At 37.5% G+C, this 15,754-nt stretch overlaps 3 protein-coding genes across 6 annotated transcripts; 1 reads left to right on the forward strand and 2 right to left on the reverse strand.

The window, feature by feature from the left end:
* Window positions 1-1,326: 1,326 nt before the first annotated feature.
* Window positions 1,327-4,510, reverse strand: Strip (striatin interacting protein). The gene has a single exon (XM_076115477.1). The coding sequence runs from the start codon at window positions 4,372-4,374 to the stop codon at window positions 1,918-1,920; it is 2,457 nt and encodes an 818-aa protein (XP_075971592.1). The 5' UTR covers window positions 4,375-4,510; the 3' UTR covers window positions 1,327-1,917.
* A 283-nt stretch (window positions 4,511-4,793) lies between these two features.
* Window positions 4,794-8,518, forward strand: Abi (tyrosine kinase Abl). Of its 4 annotated transcripts, none has more exons than XM_076115480.1 (9): window positions 4,794-4,991; window positions 5,127-5,569; window positions 6,190-6,378; window positions 6,694-6,818; window positions 7,255-7,330; window positions 7,415-7,482; window positions 7,646-7,783; window positions 7,854-7,950; window positions 8,035-8,518. In XM_076115480.1, the coding sequence occupies exons 2-9, from the start codon at window positions 5,137-5,139 to the stop codon at window positions 8,196-8,198; spliced, it is 1,290 nt and encodes a 429-aa protein (XP_075971595.1). In that variant the 5' UTR covers window positions 4,794-4,991; window positions 5,127-5,136; the 3' UTR covers window positions 8,199-8,518. The 4 variants fall into 4 exon arrangements, with proteins under 4 accessions (XP_075971595.1, XP_075971596.1, XP_075971597.1 ...); XM_076115481.1 differs by having other exon boundaries at window positions 7,860-7,950; XM_076115482.1 differs by having other exon boundaries at window positions 7,658-7,783.
* Window positions 8,519-8,920: 402 nt separating this feature from the next.
* On the reverse strand, window positions 8,921-15,057 carry LOC142973609 (cell division cycle and apoptosis regulator protein 1-like). Its single transcript, XM_076115478.1, has 15 exons — window positions 14,249-15,057; window positions 13,884-14,032; window positions 13,434-13,659; window positions 12,976-13,265; window positions 12,336-12,570; window positions 11,875-12,034; window positions 11,536-11,798; window positions 11,281-11,451; window positions 10,978-11,199; window positions 10,627-10,862; window positions 10,440-10,542; window positions 10,250-10,364; window positions 9,901-10,136; window positions 9,707-9,822; window positions 8,921-9,479 (listed from the first exon to the last, which is right to left on the reverse strand). Exons 1-15 carry the CDS (start codon window positions 14,891-14,893, stop codon window positions 9,278-9,280), a joined length of 3,369 nt encoding a protein of 1,122 aa, XP_075971593.1. The 5' UTR covers window positions 14,894-15,057; the 3' UTR covers window positions 8,921-9,277.
* Window positions 15,058-15,754: the final 697 nt, after the last annotated feature.

Raw genomic sequence — 15,754 nt, forward strand, 5'->3', positions numbered from 1 at the left:
AATTTACAGTTCGCTCTAGCACTAGTTATCTGCTTACGAAATTACCTATTATGAGTATCTAAGCTAAAGCTGTTTTTTTAATAGGTAGATATACCTACCTACGTAACCACCTACATAGGTAGATAGGTACCTACTCGTTACTCCGCCCAATAATACGCCAAAAATACTAAATTAAGCCGGAGCTACGATTATAAAGCACCCCATCCCGCCTCCCGCTGCTCTATAGCTGTGAGGGGTGAAAGGATCCATTGTTGTATTACAAATGTTCGGATGTCATATCAGCGACGTTTGACGTGAGAACAAACCACATTGCCTCACCATTAGGAACCTTTTTATCCGCAACTGGTAAACCGATTAAGATTGGTGGTTTATTTATTGATCGGTGAAATGAAATGTTTTTTTTAGTAAATTCATGTTTTCGATAATATGGCCGCTTATATTTAGTAGTGGGGGCATGTGCTGCTCAAGGAACTGTCGTGGAGGACCAATTATCAGGGGACCAAAAAAATTAAGTAATTCGAATTGATAAAGCATTTTTTTGTTTTTTAACTTCTTTACATACCTAGATACAACTCATTAAAAATCCTTTCAGCAGTATTAAATTAGAAGCAAGATTGCTACGGTATCCGTTCCGGCGTTGTTATCCCGTCGGCATATCTATTTAAGTATTTCATTTTTTTCAGTTTTAAGTACTTATTTCCCTAACATATCAGTGTTGGACGGACTTTCAACAGGTTTCTTATTATTTTCATCATACCATAGTCACCGGAACAGTAGACGGAGAACTGCGAAAGTTGGCAAGGTAGTAGACGTCTGACACTGCGTATAAAAGTGAGCACTGAGCATACTTAGTTAAATTAATTACAATAGGTAAGCACTTTTCATGTAGTAGGACAACCGGTATTTCTTATTTACCTGTTTTTAATTATTATATAACTAACTAGGTACCTACCTCGTAGTGCCGGGGTTTGGTTCGAATCGAATTACAGTTATACGAAATAAAATAGAACCGTGCATAGGGCACGCAGGGCTGTACTAACGCGCTCTGATTGATAAACACGTGCCGTATGCGATCCGATAATTAATATGCGAAGTTGAAAGCATGAGCAATCCATGATCAAGAATTTATAAATTAACTGAATTTCCTTGTGTTAGAGACCTCCTATAATCATTGATCCTTCGAACTTTTTTGCAAAATATTAAAGACAACAAACCTAAAGAATAAAATAGTAATTGATAGATATTTTATTTGTTTGTCAGTCTATGTTACCCTGGGTAACATAAGGGTAGAATTTGGCAAATAAAAAATAAAAATGTGTAGCTCCATTAAAATTTTATTAAAATGTTGCTATTTATTAAGAATTTATATCTAAGCTTGTTAAAATACCAAAACATTAACAAATGCAACTACTTCATGAACTATAAGGTATGGGTATATTTTATGTATTTTATAAATCAAAATAAGTGTATGGTCAGTTCAGTTCAGTTTTAAAATGATAGGTAGGTATTCAGCTAAATACATGATTCATTTACAGTTCATTGTCCACAAGCTTTAAATTCTTACATTTACTACAATAACATACGTAAATGTAGTGTAACAGATACACACTCCCATTTCTAATTACACTAAAATAATATAATGATAATTTACTTTTATTTCTACACATTATATTAATGAGAGTTACTTTAAATATAACTGACTCTGTCATAATTTAATTTTAGTTAATACAAAATACTAGTGTAACTTAATTAAGAAATTAAACAAATTTATAAGAAAATGGTTTCAGAAAGATACAATGTTTTCAGTAATTAATAAAACTATTCTGAATGAAATTAATAAAAGAGATATTTAAAAACATACATAAACTAACTGTACAAAATTTCAATGATGTTCACATGAATAAGAACTATAATATTTCATGCTGTCAATAATACATCCCAATTAATTTCATTGTTGTATACTTCTTGTTCTAACCACAACTCATAATTTTCTTTGAATTCGTCATCAAGTTCAATATTAACTTCTAACACACTATTGATGTCAGTTTCCAGTGGAGTCAAATCAATATCCTGTCCTCCACTAGTGCCATATCTCCTGTGATTGAAGCGGTCAACACTCATACGCAGGGCACATTCCTCATCTTGAAAGTCCCAGGGTCTTGCATCAACATCATTTCCAAATGCCCAATCATCATTCAATCGATGACGAACTTTAGAATATATAGCACTAATTGTTTTCATGTTTGTTTTCCTCCATTGGCGGCCCAAGTACTTCGTTTGCATTTTCAATAACTTTAATACATAAAACTGCATCAAAGCATGTCTCACTTTTAGTGTGCGCTTCAAGATTGGTGCACTTTTGAAAACAACAAGCATCATTATCCTGGCATTCTTCCATTTAGTCAATTTGTTCAATATTCTTAACAAATTAATACATGAAAACACATTTCTCCAAGAATATGGGACTGATGAATCTCCAATATCCAGACACTCCTTAGTAAGCTCAGGCTGTTCTCCAATAACACATGCTGGGAAATCAAAAATAGGAATAGTATTTTTTGCTCCTACATATGACAGAATATTTTGATTGAAAAACTTCAAAACCAATGGCATACAGTTAGCATAAACCAAATGCTGTGACATAAATTCAAATTGATAAACATGATTGAGTTTGAAATGTTTTAACAGCAGCAGCAATATGCCTGTTACTGCTTTAACAATAATCTCTTTGTGTCTATTCACATCAATACCCAGTTTCAAAGATTGTAAGACTGTCATGGGCATTTCTTCAGGTAGTAAGTCAGCCATAATATTGATAGAATATGTTTTAGCTGTGGAGGTGGGTGCTGCTGCTAACAGTATTTTCAATAATGCTATCATATACTGTGGTAAATTTGGAAGCATTGCTCTGAATAATACTTCAGCTTCAGTTTCTTCCACATCTTTTTCACCTTTAGTAAGAGGACTACGAGCTATTTCAATTTCTCTCTCTACCTGGATTTCAGAGAGGCTAGTGTACATATGCTTTTTCAATATGTCAATTCCTTCATGTATGGGCTGTGGTAGGCCTGCTGTAGTTTGCCTGTCACCAGGCAGAGAGTATCCCACAAACTTAGTTCTGACATTGTCCAGAAACATATCAATGTCTTTTTGTCTCACTTTTGATTGCCATGGCAGGCTCCGGGGCAGCGGAGGTGGTGGTGGAGGACTATCAAACTGTTTGAAATACATGTAATATGGACAATTGGGATTGTTCTCTGATTGTGCATTGTCACTGAGTATAGTCTGCAATTCCATTGAGTAGTCTTCTGAACCATTGCCTGTTTCCTCTTTATCAACAAAAATTTGCTCATCAGATTCATCCAAAGATGTTTGTTTCATAAATGTCTGTCTTCGCAGGGCTCTCTCATTCTCTTTAAGTTTTCTTTGTCCTGGGTTTTGGTTCTCTATCATGTCCGCAGCACTAGGCGGAGGAGAACTGGCTCTCATACCTTTTATTATTTCTATTGTGTCTTCAGATATAGGTGGCAGTCCATATTTTTCGCGAAGCCTAGCTTTTCTTACTTTTAGCTCTTTAGAACCTCCCAAATACACAAGTAGCACTTTCCATAATAATAAAAGTACTTTCTTCATTGGAAAATGTGGAGTTGTGCCTGCACAAAGATGTGTAACCATACTGAGTAATTTGACAGGCAGTAATTCGTCACCAAATGGTGTTCCAAGCTCTTCTTTAAAGTTTTTAACTAAATGTGAAAATTCTGACTCTGCATTATCTTTTTCGGTTCTCATATATTCTGTAATAAGATAGAGAACAGACAGAATAACTCTCAAGTTAGTTGAGTCAGCTAGTGATTCTGCAAGCTTTCTGGAAGCTATGGCAGAACTGCTGCGTACTATTTCGAGATTCAGTAATTCAACGAAAGCTGAGAAGGTGCCCATATCGTACAATTTCATAACATTAACGCGAGCCCAGTGTGCTTGCTCGGCATCAGATTGCATCTCCGCCCAGCAACCCTGGGCTAGATACAGAATGCAGCGAGTTGCACGCATACGTATTTCACTGACTGCTACGTCCAAGTGTTCCAGTAATTTCATAATTACTGTGCGTTGCTGTTTATTAGTCAATCTCTGCCAACTTGGTGGATAGTTGAACTCTTCCATAATATCCTCGAAAGCTTTGACATTTAGCTGATACTCAGGATGTTCGGTGTAGCTGTATAGTTCAGCTATTTCGTTAGCTTGTGTGTCACAGTCGTCGTAAATAAAGTCGAGTTCGGGGCTCTCCATGTCGTTAACACAATCTCCTTCTTCCATGGGGCGGCGAACATCTGGTATTTTGGCTCCTCCACGGCGTCCGTTACCGTTCGTACCCATTTTTGATCAAGTCTGGTACAATGTCAATTACACGATATGATTTCACATTTCAAAACAAGGATAAGTATTGAATAAATTGATTTTTCGTAAAAAAGATATTCGTAGCTTTTTCGTCTTGGGTCGACAGGCTCATCCACAGATAATACATACTAAAGTCGATCTTCAACTTCATTTCGATCTATAATTTTATACAGATAAAAAATTCTTCTCCTACCAGCAGCAGAGCCACAATAAAATAACAGTGTTAAGAATATTCGTTGCCTAAGACTATTTTTATTTTCTTATTCCATTTTGATGGAATTGTCTTAGAAGTAAGTGCCTAAACATGTACATGCTTGTTTTAATACCATCAAATATTTTTTACCAATATCCAAGTTGTGTATATTATCTATGGCTTCTATCACTATCATGTCGGACGACTGACAGTCAAATTGTCAGCAAAGACAAGACAAGCATCGAGCGACGTCCCACCCACCCAGTTTTGTTTAACTCAAAATAGTTTCTGATTGTATATATCTTCTACAAAAACATATGTCACTGGTTAACTTAATCCGCTTGAAGTTGATGATGTGCTGATATTCGTTAATTTATTTTATTAGTGATTGAACGTAACAAAGGTAAAGATTTGGATCACCTATTAAATTTCCTGTGTGGGGGCCATACAGGCAATGATTATTGCCTTGTTTCCTGCATTTTGAAATGTTATCACTCTATTGCTTTTAGTATTAATATTTGTTATGCATTCCTAACAGCAACAGCAAAATGGCTGAGTTAGCAGCTTTACTGCAGACTGAAATCCCTGAGGGGCGTAGTCACCTAACAGAGAGCCACACGAACCTGGAGCGTGTCGCAGAATACTGTGAAATGAACTACTTCCAATCTGAAAACAAGAGACTTGCATTAGAGAGTACCAAAAACTACACCACACAATCATTGGCAAGTGTGGCATATCAGATAAATACCCTGGCATATAACTTCCTCCAGCTGTTAGAATTACAGACTATGCAGTTGGCTGAAATGGAAGGCCAGATGAACCATATAGCTCAGACAGTTGCAATCCACAAGGAGAAAGTTGCACGTAGAGAGATTGGTGTCTTGACTGCCAACAAAGTGACTAATAGGCAATACAAAATCATTGCTCCTGCCAATCCAGAGAAACCAATCAAATATGTTAGAAAAAGCATTGATTATACAGGTAATTCATTGTTAGCACAATAAAGTTCATTCATTGTTTTTACAATGGTTTTATGGAGTAAAACAAAACATTTAACTTAATAAGTGCTTACCTATATTATTTTCAATTACTAGTAAAGATGTTCATCTAGATCAGGGGTTCCCAACCTTCTCTTAGTCCGGGACCACTTTTATATTATTCTTGTTAGCAGGACCACTATGTTAGTATATTAAAGATAAAGTGTAATAATCATCCTGAAAATTTTAATATCGTTCGGGGTCCACATTTTGATTTCTGCGGAGAACCAGTTGGGAACCAATGATCTAGATCAATTAACATTCTATCTATTTTATGAATGATTACTGAATGTTATTACTTCTCAAATAACATTGAAAGAGAAGCTATAACAATGCTTATAAAGTAGGTAGTTACAACTATCAAGCCTTAGTCATAGTTAATGTCAACAGTAGTCTGAAGTTAGGTAATGTCCTGTTATATGACAATAGGCTTGCCCCTTTATTACAAGGGACTAACAATGTTAATGGTGAAACATTGGTGTATTACACCTATGCCTATTTGAGTATGTATATAATAATATGTATTTAGTATTAATATTTCTGATAACACAATAATGTCTTCAGCTCTGGATGATATTGGTCATGGGGCTCGCTGGAATGGAGCAGCTAGTGGCACACCCCGAGGCCGCCGGTCTAGCTCCGTGCCTGGTGCTGCTCCATTACCTGCACCAACTACTAAGCCACCAACACCACCAGCTGCAGTGAGGGCTGCTTCTGCTGCCAATACTGGAACTCTTGGCCGTGGTACACTAGGTAAACTTAAAATCAAATATTTGCATATGTACTTATGTTTACTTGTCCCAAATGATACCTCGTTTCCTGTTAACCATCCTGCCAATAAAGCTCTGTGATATAAATTTCATACATTTAATAAGAATTCTACTCTCATCAGATGTATAATCAATAGAATCTGTATTTTATTAATAATGCTTATGTGGGTCTTTTTCTCTTAGTACAAGAACCAACAGAAGTTTGGGAAAGGAGAGACCATAGTATGTAGTACAGAGAAAAATGATTTGATAAAAAGAAATGTACATATAACTTCAGATCAATTATCTTTTTGAATAGGCAAATCGTCTCGCGAATATCGCACTCCTCCGGCAGTGGCTCCGCCACAGGTACCTTCTCACTACGCACCAAACTATCCTCGCCGCCCACCAGGATACTCGACATTGCCAGTTGCCCAGCCTCAGGTATTGTTTGCTTACATATATATTAGCTTAGCCTCTGTTCCAAACTATGTCAGAGTCTGCTTCCAATCTCACCTGATGCAGCTGGAGACCAGTCTCTCACATGGAGCGACTGCCTATCTGACCTCCACAAACCAGTTACCTGGGTTATAACAAGATATCATTTGGTAAGACTGGTTGTCAGACTTTCAAGCTTCTGACTACTGTTAACGACAGCAGGGACCCACAATTTAACGTGCCTTCCGAAACACGGAGGAACGCGATTTGTATAAGGTCACCCATCCACAGAACAACCTTGGCAAGCGTGGCTTCACCTCAGAGATCGATTCGTGCGGCTGTTGTGAACAAAGCCACAAACTCCTCTAATATTGTTTGCTTACATATTATTATTATAGGTAAGCTACAGATTCATAAATATTCCAATTTGTAATTTTTGTAGGTTGGGATGGTGCATCCAAATCAACATCAGACTCCAGCTAACTATTCACAACAAGATTTACATTCCAGTATGCCACGTAAGCATATTTTATTAAAGTGTACTGTTTCATAATTTAATAGACAAAGACTACTTTGTGCTTACCAAAATACTATTGTTACAGCACCACCATCACCTTTGATTGGTTCTGATGGTGAGCACAGTCAACATTCCGTTAGTCTCCCAGGACAGGTTTGTTACTAAGTTTTTTTTTCTCATGTGCTTAACCTACAGTCACGATACATTATTTCGTGCATGTTAGACTTTTAGAGACAGTGCTGAGTGCTGTAGAACTTTTATAATAACCTGTATAATCTCTATGTAGTATAAACACTTTACTATAATCTTAGATCAGTTTATATTTCAGCGCGCCTCCTCGTCTTCCGCGGGAGGCGGCTCCATCCGGGGCGGCTCTGTGTCGCCACCACTGCCGCCACCGCCTATGGACGACGAACTTGCTCACGATGGATTTGGAAGACCTCATCATCTCACTGTACGGTATTATCATTACTGAAAATATTTTTTTTTTTTTTCGTTTTGAATAATATTCACTATGTTTCCAGAATAAGATGAGTGCACAGTACACCAGCGCAGTACCTGCTATTGTTCCTGACGAGGAAGATCTTCCTGGATGGGTGCCCAAAAATTACATTGAGAAAGGTATAGGAATAGGAATTCGGTCATAATTAGTCTGGTAATATTTTTAAAATTATGTAAATTAAAATCTGCGACATATTTTTACAGTGGTGGCAATATATGATTACTATGCTGATAAGGAAGATGAGTTGTCATTCCAAGAGAGTGCCGTTATTTATGTGCTGAAGAAAAACGATGATGGATGGTGGGAAGGAGTTATGGATGGGGTCACAGGACTGTTTCCAGGGAACTATGTCGAACCCTGTGTGTGAGCTGAGTACAAATTCTATGCATCCGAGTTGAATGGTCTACTTATACAGTAGATTGTAACAATATTAAAATGTATTTGCATACATTCTAGCTAGAGCATATTTTCTTTATAATTTGTAATCTAAATAATAACTTAGTTTAAAGTATCAGTTATGAGTAATTAGTAAGAATCATTTTATATGTAGAAGTGTTATGAAGATGAGTAAGTTTACATTAAATCAATAATATATTAAAGTATAAAGTTATGTACCTACATATAAATTTATTTAGTTCATCATGTAATTAAAAGCCCTACACCGATTATAATAAAGGATAAATGGAAGACTGCGTTTTTATTTAATAATACTGCAACTTTAGTAAATTATTTTATTAGGAAAAACTATATTTAAATGCATACAAACTTACAATACATCAATCTATATCAAACTTATTGATGAGTATGCCTTATTTAACAACCCCAATTTATACAACAACACTTAAATCCCGAACTACTCTTATCCAAAAATTGTTTTATTAGTTTTAAATAGACTTTTCTTAAACGAGGTTTACGTAGCGAGCCGCTTCGCAGATTCTGGATTTTCTATAATTAACCGAAAAAGCCAAGCTACTGGCGCACGAAACAGCTCGCAAGGTGTTTTATGGTTTCATTGTGACCTTAGATAACCATGTAGATACTTGAAATGAGTCTGGTTAAATATAATTAAGTATAACAAAAAGATGGTTATTTAAAAAACTCGCCTTTATTGTCAAGAATATTCTTACACATTACACTCTTAATTACGACATCATCGTTTCATCCAATCGACTAAACTACACTCCTCAGACTCAGAAATCGCAACGACTAGCGAAGGTTGTGTTATAAATCTATAAATTTTGTGATACTATATTTAAATTAAAGGTTATTCGAAATACGAAAATACTTATTACTTGTACTAAATCACAAACTTGGTGACATTTCAAACAAGATAATGACACAATTATAGTTAAAATAATGTTAATCTTAAATTAACCTAGTCCCATAATGTTCAGAAAGGTGTTAAACGCTGAAAAATTTATATGTGTTGGTCACTGGTATATAAAACTATTCTTTATCTTCAAGGTCCATATTTTCCGCAGTGGTAATGTCACTCTCTTTTTCTTTAACGTCGGATACGGTCAGATCTTCAGTTTCGGCACCGTCTTTATCTTTTTTATCATTATTCAATGTATCGTCCTTGTCCGTACTCGTGTCCTTTACATCTTGTCGTTCTTCAGTGGCCTTAGTTTCCTTAGTTTTTTCACTTCTGGAAAAATAGTAAATTGATTAAATGTTTGTTATTTAGATGCAGCGAAAATAGTGGTGCTATTTTAATGGATAATTACTAAAAGGTTTTATATAATATATTATATTTATATGAGGTATTATATGATATATACGACAACTACACCAGAGTTGTATGAATTTTTGGATATTGGAGTTTTTTGGGTATTTCTATCATCTACGATAAATAACAGAAAAATGTTGACTCACTGGGACGGTCCATTCACGATTTCAACGACATCGTCGTCTTCGTACTTTATGTTGACGACGGCCTCCACTTTGGACTGTATGCTCTTCAGGGCCGAATGGAATATCTTGGAGCTGGCCTGTAAGAGCAAAGAGATCGAGATTAATTATCGAAGATGCGTAGGTCGGTCAGATAGATACGCGGGAACCGAACGCACCGTGAGCGAGGCGATCCTGGCGCGCGCGCTGTTGAGGCTGGCGCTGAGGTCGGACAGCTGCGTCATGGCGCCGCGCTCCGCCTGCTGCGTGCTGGCGGCGGCGGCGCGAGCAGCCCGAAGCGCGGCTCGCGTGGATTCCAGGGCCGCCTCCAGGCGCCCGCGCGCCGCCGCGCCGCGCGCCTGCCCCGCCACCAGCGCGCCCACGTCCACCAGGCGCGACTTGTACATCACCATGCCTGTAGACCAAATAACGTTACATGCCGCGCTTTGAACTATCGTTATATCGATTAGTGGATATTTTACAATTAATTATCCAACATAAAAGTAAAGGTTGAATATTTTATATTACCTGAATCGCTGACGTCTTTAGTTTCTCCCTGTGACTTGGTATCGTCGGTCGGAACGTTGAAAATCGGCAACAGGTTCCTGTTACCCGCCGCTATTGTCTCTTCCAATTCGGCGATCTAACACGAAACGGTTTAGTCAGTTTTATAACGTAACGAATGAGAAATCTTAATCATTTCCTAAAATATGCTTACGTGTGACGGTACTTCGTTGGCGACCACCGTAGTGTCCAGCGGTAAATCTTGTATGGCTTCCGGCGTGCCCGAAGCGACATCCTTGATTGTTTGCATAAGTGTTCTAAAATGAAAGGAAATTACAATCTGTCTTAATCCACATTCGCGTTTATTGAAAATGTATTATGATATCGACGGAACTACTTACTTGTAGTTGAAAGAATCCTTAATGCAAACTTTTTCAAGAACGGCTCTTATTTGTGAGCGAGATAGTTGCAAGCCAAGGCTCATGAATAAATTCTGGAGATCTTTTTTCGTCATACTGCCACCGCGTGACGTATCAAAATACACCAGCGAAAGTAATAGGTACGGATCCGGCGGTAGCTCTACGCCACGACTGCGACGTTTAGGTGAACTACTTCGTTCGTCGTCACTTGGTGATTCCTACAAAAATATGATAAAATATTAATGACTGTAGTACTAGTTAATTTTTACCAAAAACACGCAGGCATAGCCAATTACAAGTAGAGCAATTTCGTTTTTATATTGATGAACTCACCTTCCTATCCCGTCTTCTTGAATCACGTCTATCATCGCGCCTCTCTGGTCTGCTCTCTTCTTTCTTTTCATCTTTCTTCTCTTCTGGTTTCTTCTCAGATTTTTCGTCACTTTTTTCTTTCACCTCTTCAGCCTTCTCAGGCAATGTGTACAGAGTTTTATAGATGTAGAAGCCGAAATCCCTCATTAACATCTCGTTGAATAGTTCAGCAAATACAAATAACTGTAATCACAAAGTTAAATGACGCAATGTGAAAGACAAAGAAAAACTCTTTAAGAATATAAAATTTGTTTTTGTACATACCTCAAAACTGTGTTCCTTATTATCAGTTATACGATAGTCTAGTAAAAGTGATAAAGTGGCGACGTTGCAGTTGAATTTACCACCTTTTGCTGAGTTTGATGGATGAACCAGAATGTGTGGTGTAGTTGGAATTTCATATCTCGTTTTGAGTAGAGATTTTTCTTTTTCCAGCTGCAAAAGGAATTACGTATTATTCATTTAAATCAGTTAGGTATGTGTCATATTGATAAAAACTAATAATTATAATATCACTACCTTTCTTTTCTCTTCTTCAATCTCCTTCTCTGTTTTCACTTTCTCAACTTTTTCTTCAGTTTTCTTTTCAGTTTCTTCAGGTTTAACCTCACTTTTCTTTTCTTCTTCTTCTTTGTCATCTTTTATTTCAATTTTTTCATCCTGACTTTGTTTCTCCTGTTCTTGGTCATCATCCTCAAGTTCCATAACATCATCTTTTTTATCTTCTGCTTCCTCACTCTTCACCAATTTTGATAAGCGAGATACAAGTTGAGATCTCAGTCCTGATAACATAATGTTGAAATGGTAAGTCATAGAAAAAAGAGTAGCCTAAATAAAAGACAGGGAAGCAACATGTACCTTTACAACTAACATTACGCGCACGAAGCTCTTGTCGTAACTGATCAACCTTAATAGTTCTCAGGTCTAACTTAGAGTAATGCGTCGGTTCAGGTTTATCCACGTCGTCATCATCATTTTCATCAATAGTTATAGTGCTACTATCCAAGTCTTTGTTATCCTGAAATATTTTAATTATTATTAGTTCTTTTGTAGTACTCTAGCAGTTGAACTCAGGGGCCAATTTAAAAGCTGAGTTTTAAATCGAGAAAAGTCAAGTATTTAATCGTAAACTATAATTAAAGTGGACTTTAAATAGGTAGTCTGTAAAAGGGAAAATATAAGTTATAAGAGCGTTATCTCTATCCGGGCGAAGACTGCATGGCGACTGGATAGGACGACGTCTGCAGCACCGGCACGTAGTCTTTCATTCGAGAAGCACACGCAGCCGGAATCGTAACTAAACAAAACTGGGAACAAACAATTTGCGATTTGTCCGCCGCGGAAGCGTCGCCGGGGGCGCCGGACGCGGCGTCGTCGCCGGCCAGCTTGCGCACGGCGCTCTCGCAGGCCGCCTTATACTGCTCCTGTACGGTGGCCCAGTCGACTCGCGACGCTTGCGCCGACCACACGTCCGGCAGGAACAACACCACACACTCGAGCCGCGACTTGCCGCCGCTGCCCTCGCGCCAGTAGTAAAACTCCACCATTCGGTACCTGCATGGGTAATACAATTATAGTGGTATACTCACAAGCGCACTTGGTCGCGCCGCCCACCCGACTGCACGCATGGACACGACACATCCGCTACGAGAGTAAGTCAACTGCTCTTTTAGCGCGTAGCTCATCGATTCTGCATCCGATCAGTTGCGCCGTTCACGATGAATGAACGCCTTCATACTCTCACATAAGGAATGTGTGTACCATGACAAATACGAGACAAGACATTGGGTTAGAGCTCCTTCTTTCCCTCGGTAGAAAGGCCTAGTACTCATTTTAGACTTACTAGTAACGACAATGGGCATGTGACAAGAAGAAACTCTCTACCCAACATACAAATCATTGAAAAACACCGACAAAGTTGCTGAGCTAGTGACCAACAGGTAGTAAAGTGACACTTACCATTGAGCACATGAAGATAAATCTATGCCTGTTAAAGCTTTGCAGGTACGTATAGCAGTCTTTACCAAAACTTTGGGATCAGACTGAGGATTTTCACCATCTAAGGAAGGGCTCCAAGGGCCACCTATAGCAAAATTTTCACCACCTTTCCCTTTCTGTCCTACAAGGAATTTGATGAGTCTTGTTGGGTGCAATGGGGTCTTATTAGTGCGTTTATCTTTTTCATCTACTTTTGTGAGTCCACATTTCTGGTATAGAGTCTCCAAGGTAGGCATGCTTATTAACATGACCTAAAACAAAAAAGTTTAGATTAGTGCTTCAGTCCTAAATACATGGATGAATTTTCTTTGATGGTCAGTTATCTACATTCCATTATATATAATTTGCACATATTTCAATTGCCTTATATTTAATTATATGTAATAATATATATGTAACAATATCAACATTTAACTTACTTTAGCAGAAAATCTGTAATCAGCATCTGGTGGTTCTAAAACTGCGTCATTTGCATTAGGGTTTTCAATTTCCTTGCTCATTATGTGATAAGCACATGGATTGTTAATGGAAAATGGAGCTTGAGGAGGGAATGTCTCACCCCAAGTAACTTGGGCATTGAAGAAATCTGATGGTACATATAAGTTGGTATATCTCTGTGATACAGCAGGAACATCCATCTTTTGGCTGAAACAAGCAACAATCATTGACTACAAATTCTATAAAATCTGACTATCCATAAATTTTATTACTATGTATTGTGCAACAATAGCAAGCTGTTGATGAATCATTTTTGTGTTATTTTTAGACTCTAAATTGTTATTAGTTTTAGAATAAAGTAGAAATATCTGGCTCCAACTGAATGAATAAATTGTTTGTCTAACTATTCTAATGTAAAATTTGATGCTTACATATCCAGCGGTATCCTTGGTACTCGCACAACATACTTAATTGGTGATGGTTGGTGTACAACTGGTCGTTTACGGGGTGGTGAGTCGCGACGGTTCCGGCTATCACGCACATCACGTGAGCGAGAGCGACTTCTGGTGCGGGAACGCTTCTACAATAAAAATGTAGAAAAACCAATTAGAAATATTTTTACTAAACATCTATCTATTTAAGAGATTCAAATGACTAACTAAATGACTTAGATAAATAGAAGTAATGTAAAGGAAGTTTAAATTTAAAGTTCAACTAATTGTATAACAAAAAGTAAACAATACCTAAAACACAGCTACAGTACAACTGACCAGCATGTATACAACTGAATGCTTACCCTGTCATCTCTACGAGGTCTATCATCACGACGAGAAGGCATTGATTTCTTGTTTGCAGGTGGAGGCACAGCATTGTAATTGTTAGACTTAGGGTTATTAGGCTTTTGGTTTGGCCCACCTTTTGGCAACACTTGTACGCGGGTTGCATTCCATTTGAAAGGCATATTAGGATTGTATGTTGCTTCTACCAGTACTCTATCGTTAACTTTAGGAATTATACCCTTGGCACACACTGATGTCTGATAGAAAACATCATGATCGACGAACCCAAAATCATTGTGAGTTTTGGTCACTGTACCGGTAAAAACTCGCTGTTCAGCATTTGCCGGAGATTGGTTTGATTGTGCATTCTGATACATTCCTGGATTCATAGCACGTGGTGTAGGGTACGCAACAACATTACCAGGATACATTTGACCTTGCGCCATTTGGTTCATTGGCATTTGTCCTGCCATGGGCATAGCCATGCCACTTTGAGCTTGCATCATACTCGGATTAAAGACCTGAGTTTGCTGGAATTGCATCATTCCTTGTTGAGACATCATTTGATTGGGATCCATTATTTGCGGATTCATGCCGGTCATGTTTGTGTTCACGTTTGACCGAGCCCATGGCGGATTTTTTGCACCACTTCCCGATTGCATATTATCACTTATTTATAACACTAATCTTGGTCCAAATGTTACACAGTAAGTTCTGAGATACGTCAACACAGCTATTGCTTTATGTAATTAGTTATAAATACTAAAATGTAACAATATAATCAACAACACACCGCACCACAATCACAAAGTTGTAGGATTCTGGATTGTCTATGGCAACCATAGACTATATACGAAAAAGGAAATATCAACCACAGACAATGACAAACAGCGACTATAGGAATATTAGTAAATCACAAGTTTATTAAGCAAAGCAATAAAAATTCATTGTTTTTCATATTGTCATTCACCAAAATATTTTTTTTCGCGGAGATCAGTTTAAGCTATAAAATAAAATTGTTGGAATGAATCACGATCGACATAACCAGACTATGAAAAAACTAAACGTATAGGCTGGTCTGGATTAACTTGATTCAGACTTTCAGACAATATAAAAATACCTACTAGGTAGGTATTTTATATATTCAGCTAAAATACCTACTAGGTAGGTATTTTAGCTGAATATATAAAATAAAAAAAGTATTAAAAAACGACAAGAGTGCCGGTTACAAAGTATTATTGAACAAAAACGAAACTAAATACGCACAGAATCTCGACCGATTCTTACCATGATTTTATTACTTCCCAAGCTTCGTATGAATGAAATTTTAATCTTTTATACCCATAGCCCATTCCAATTCAAAAATCTTTCTAGGCGCGATACATGTTAATAAATATAGTAATCCTAGTTACAGTTTACCTGTATGGAGCAATAGATAAATCACACGATTAAATAGGTACCTATCAGCCTAACTCATTATTAGTAAAAAATCAATCATTAGGCGGTTCAGGGACTTCAGATAC

The sequence above is a fragment of the Anticarsia gemmatalis genome, chromosome 6 (assembly GCF_050436995.1).
Source record: "Anticarsia gemmatalis isolate Benzon Research Colony breed Stoneville strain chromosome 6, ilAntGemm2 primary, whole genome shotgun sequence".
In the NCBI taxonomy this organism is placed as follows: Eukaryota; Metazoa; Arthropoda; class Insecta; order Lepidoptera; family Erebidae; genus Anticarsia; species Anticarsia gemmatalis.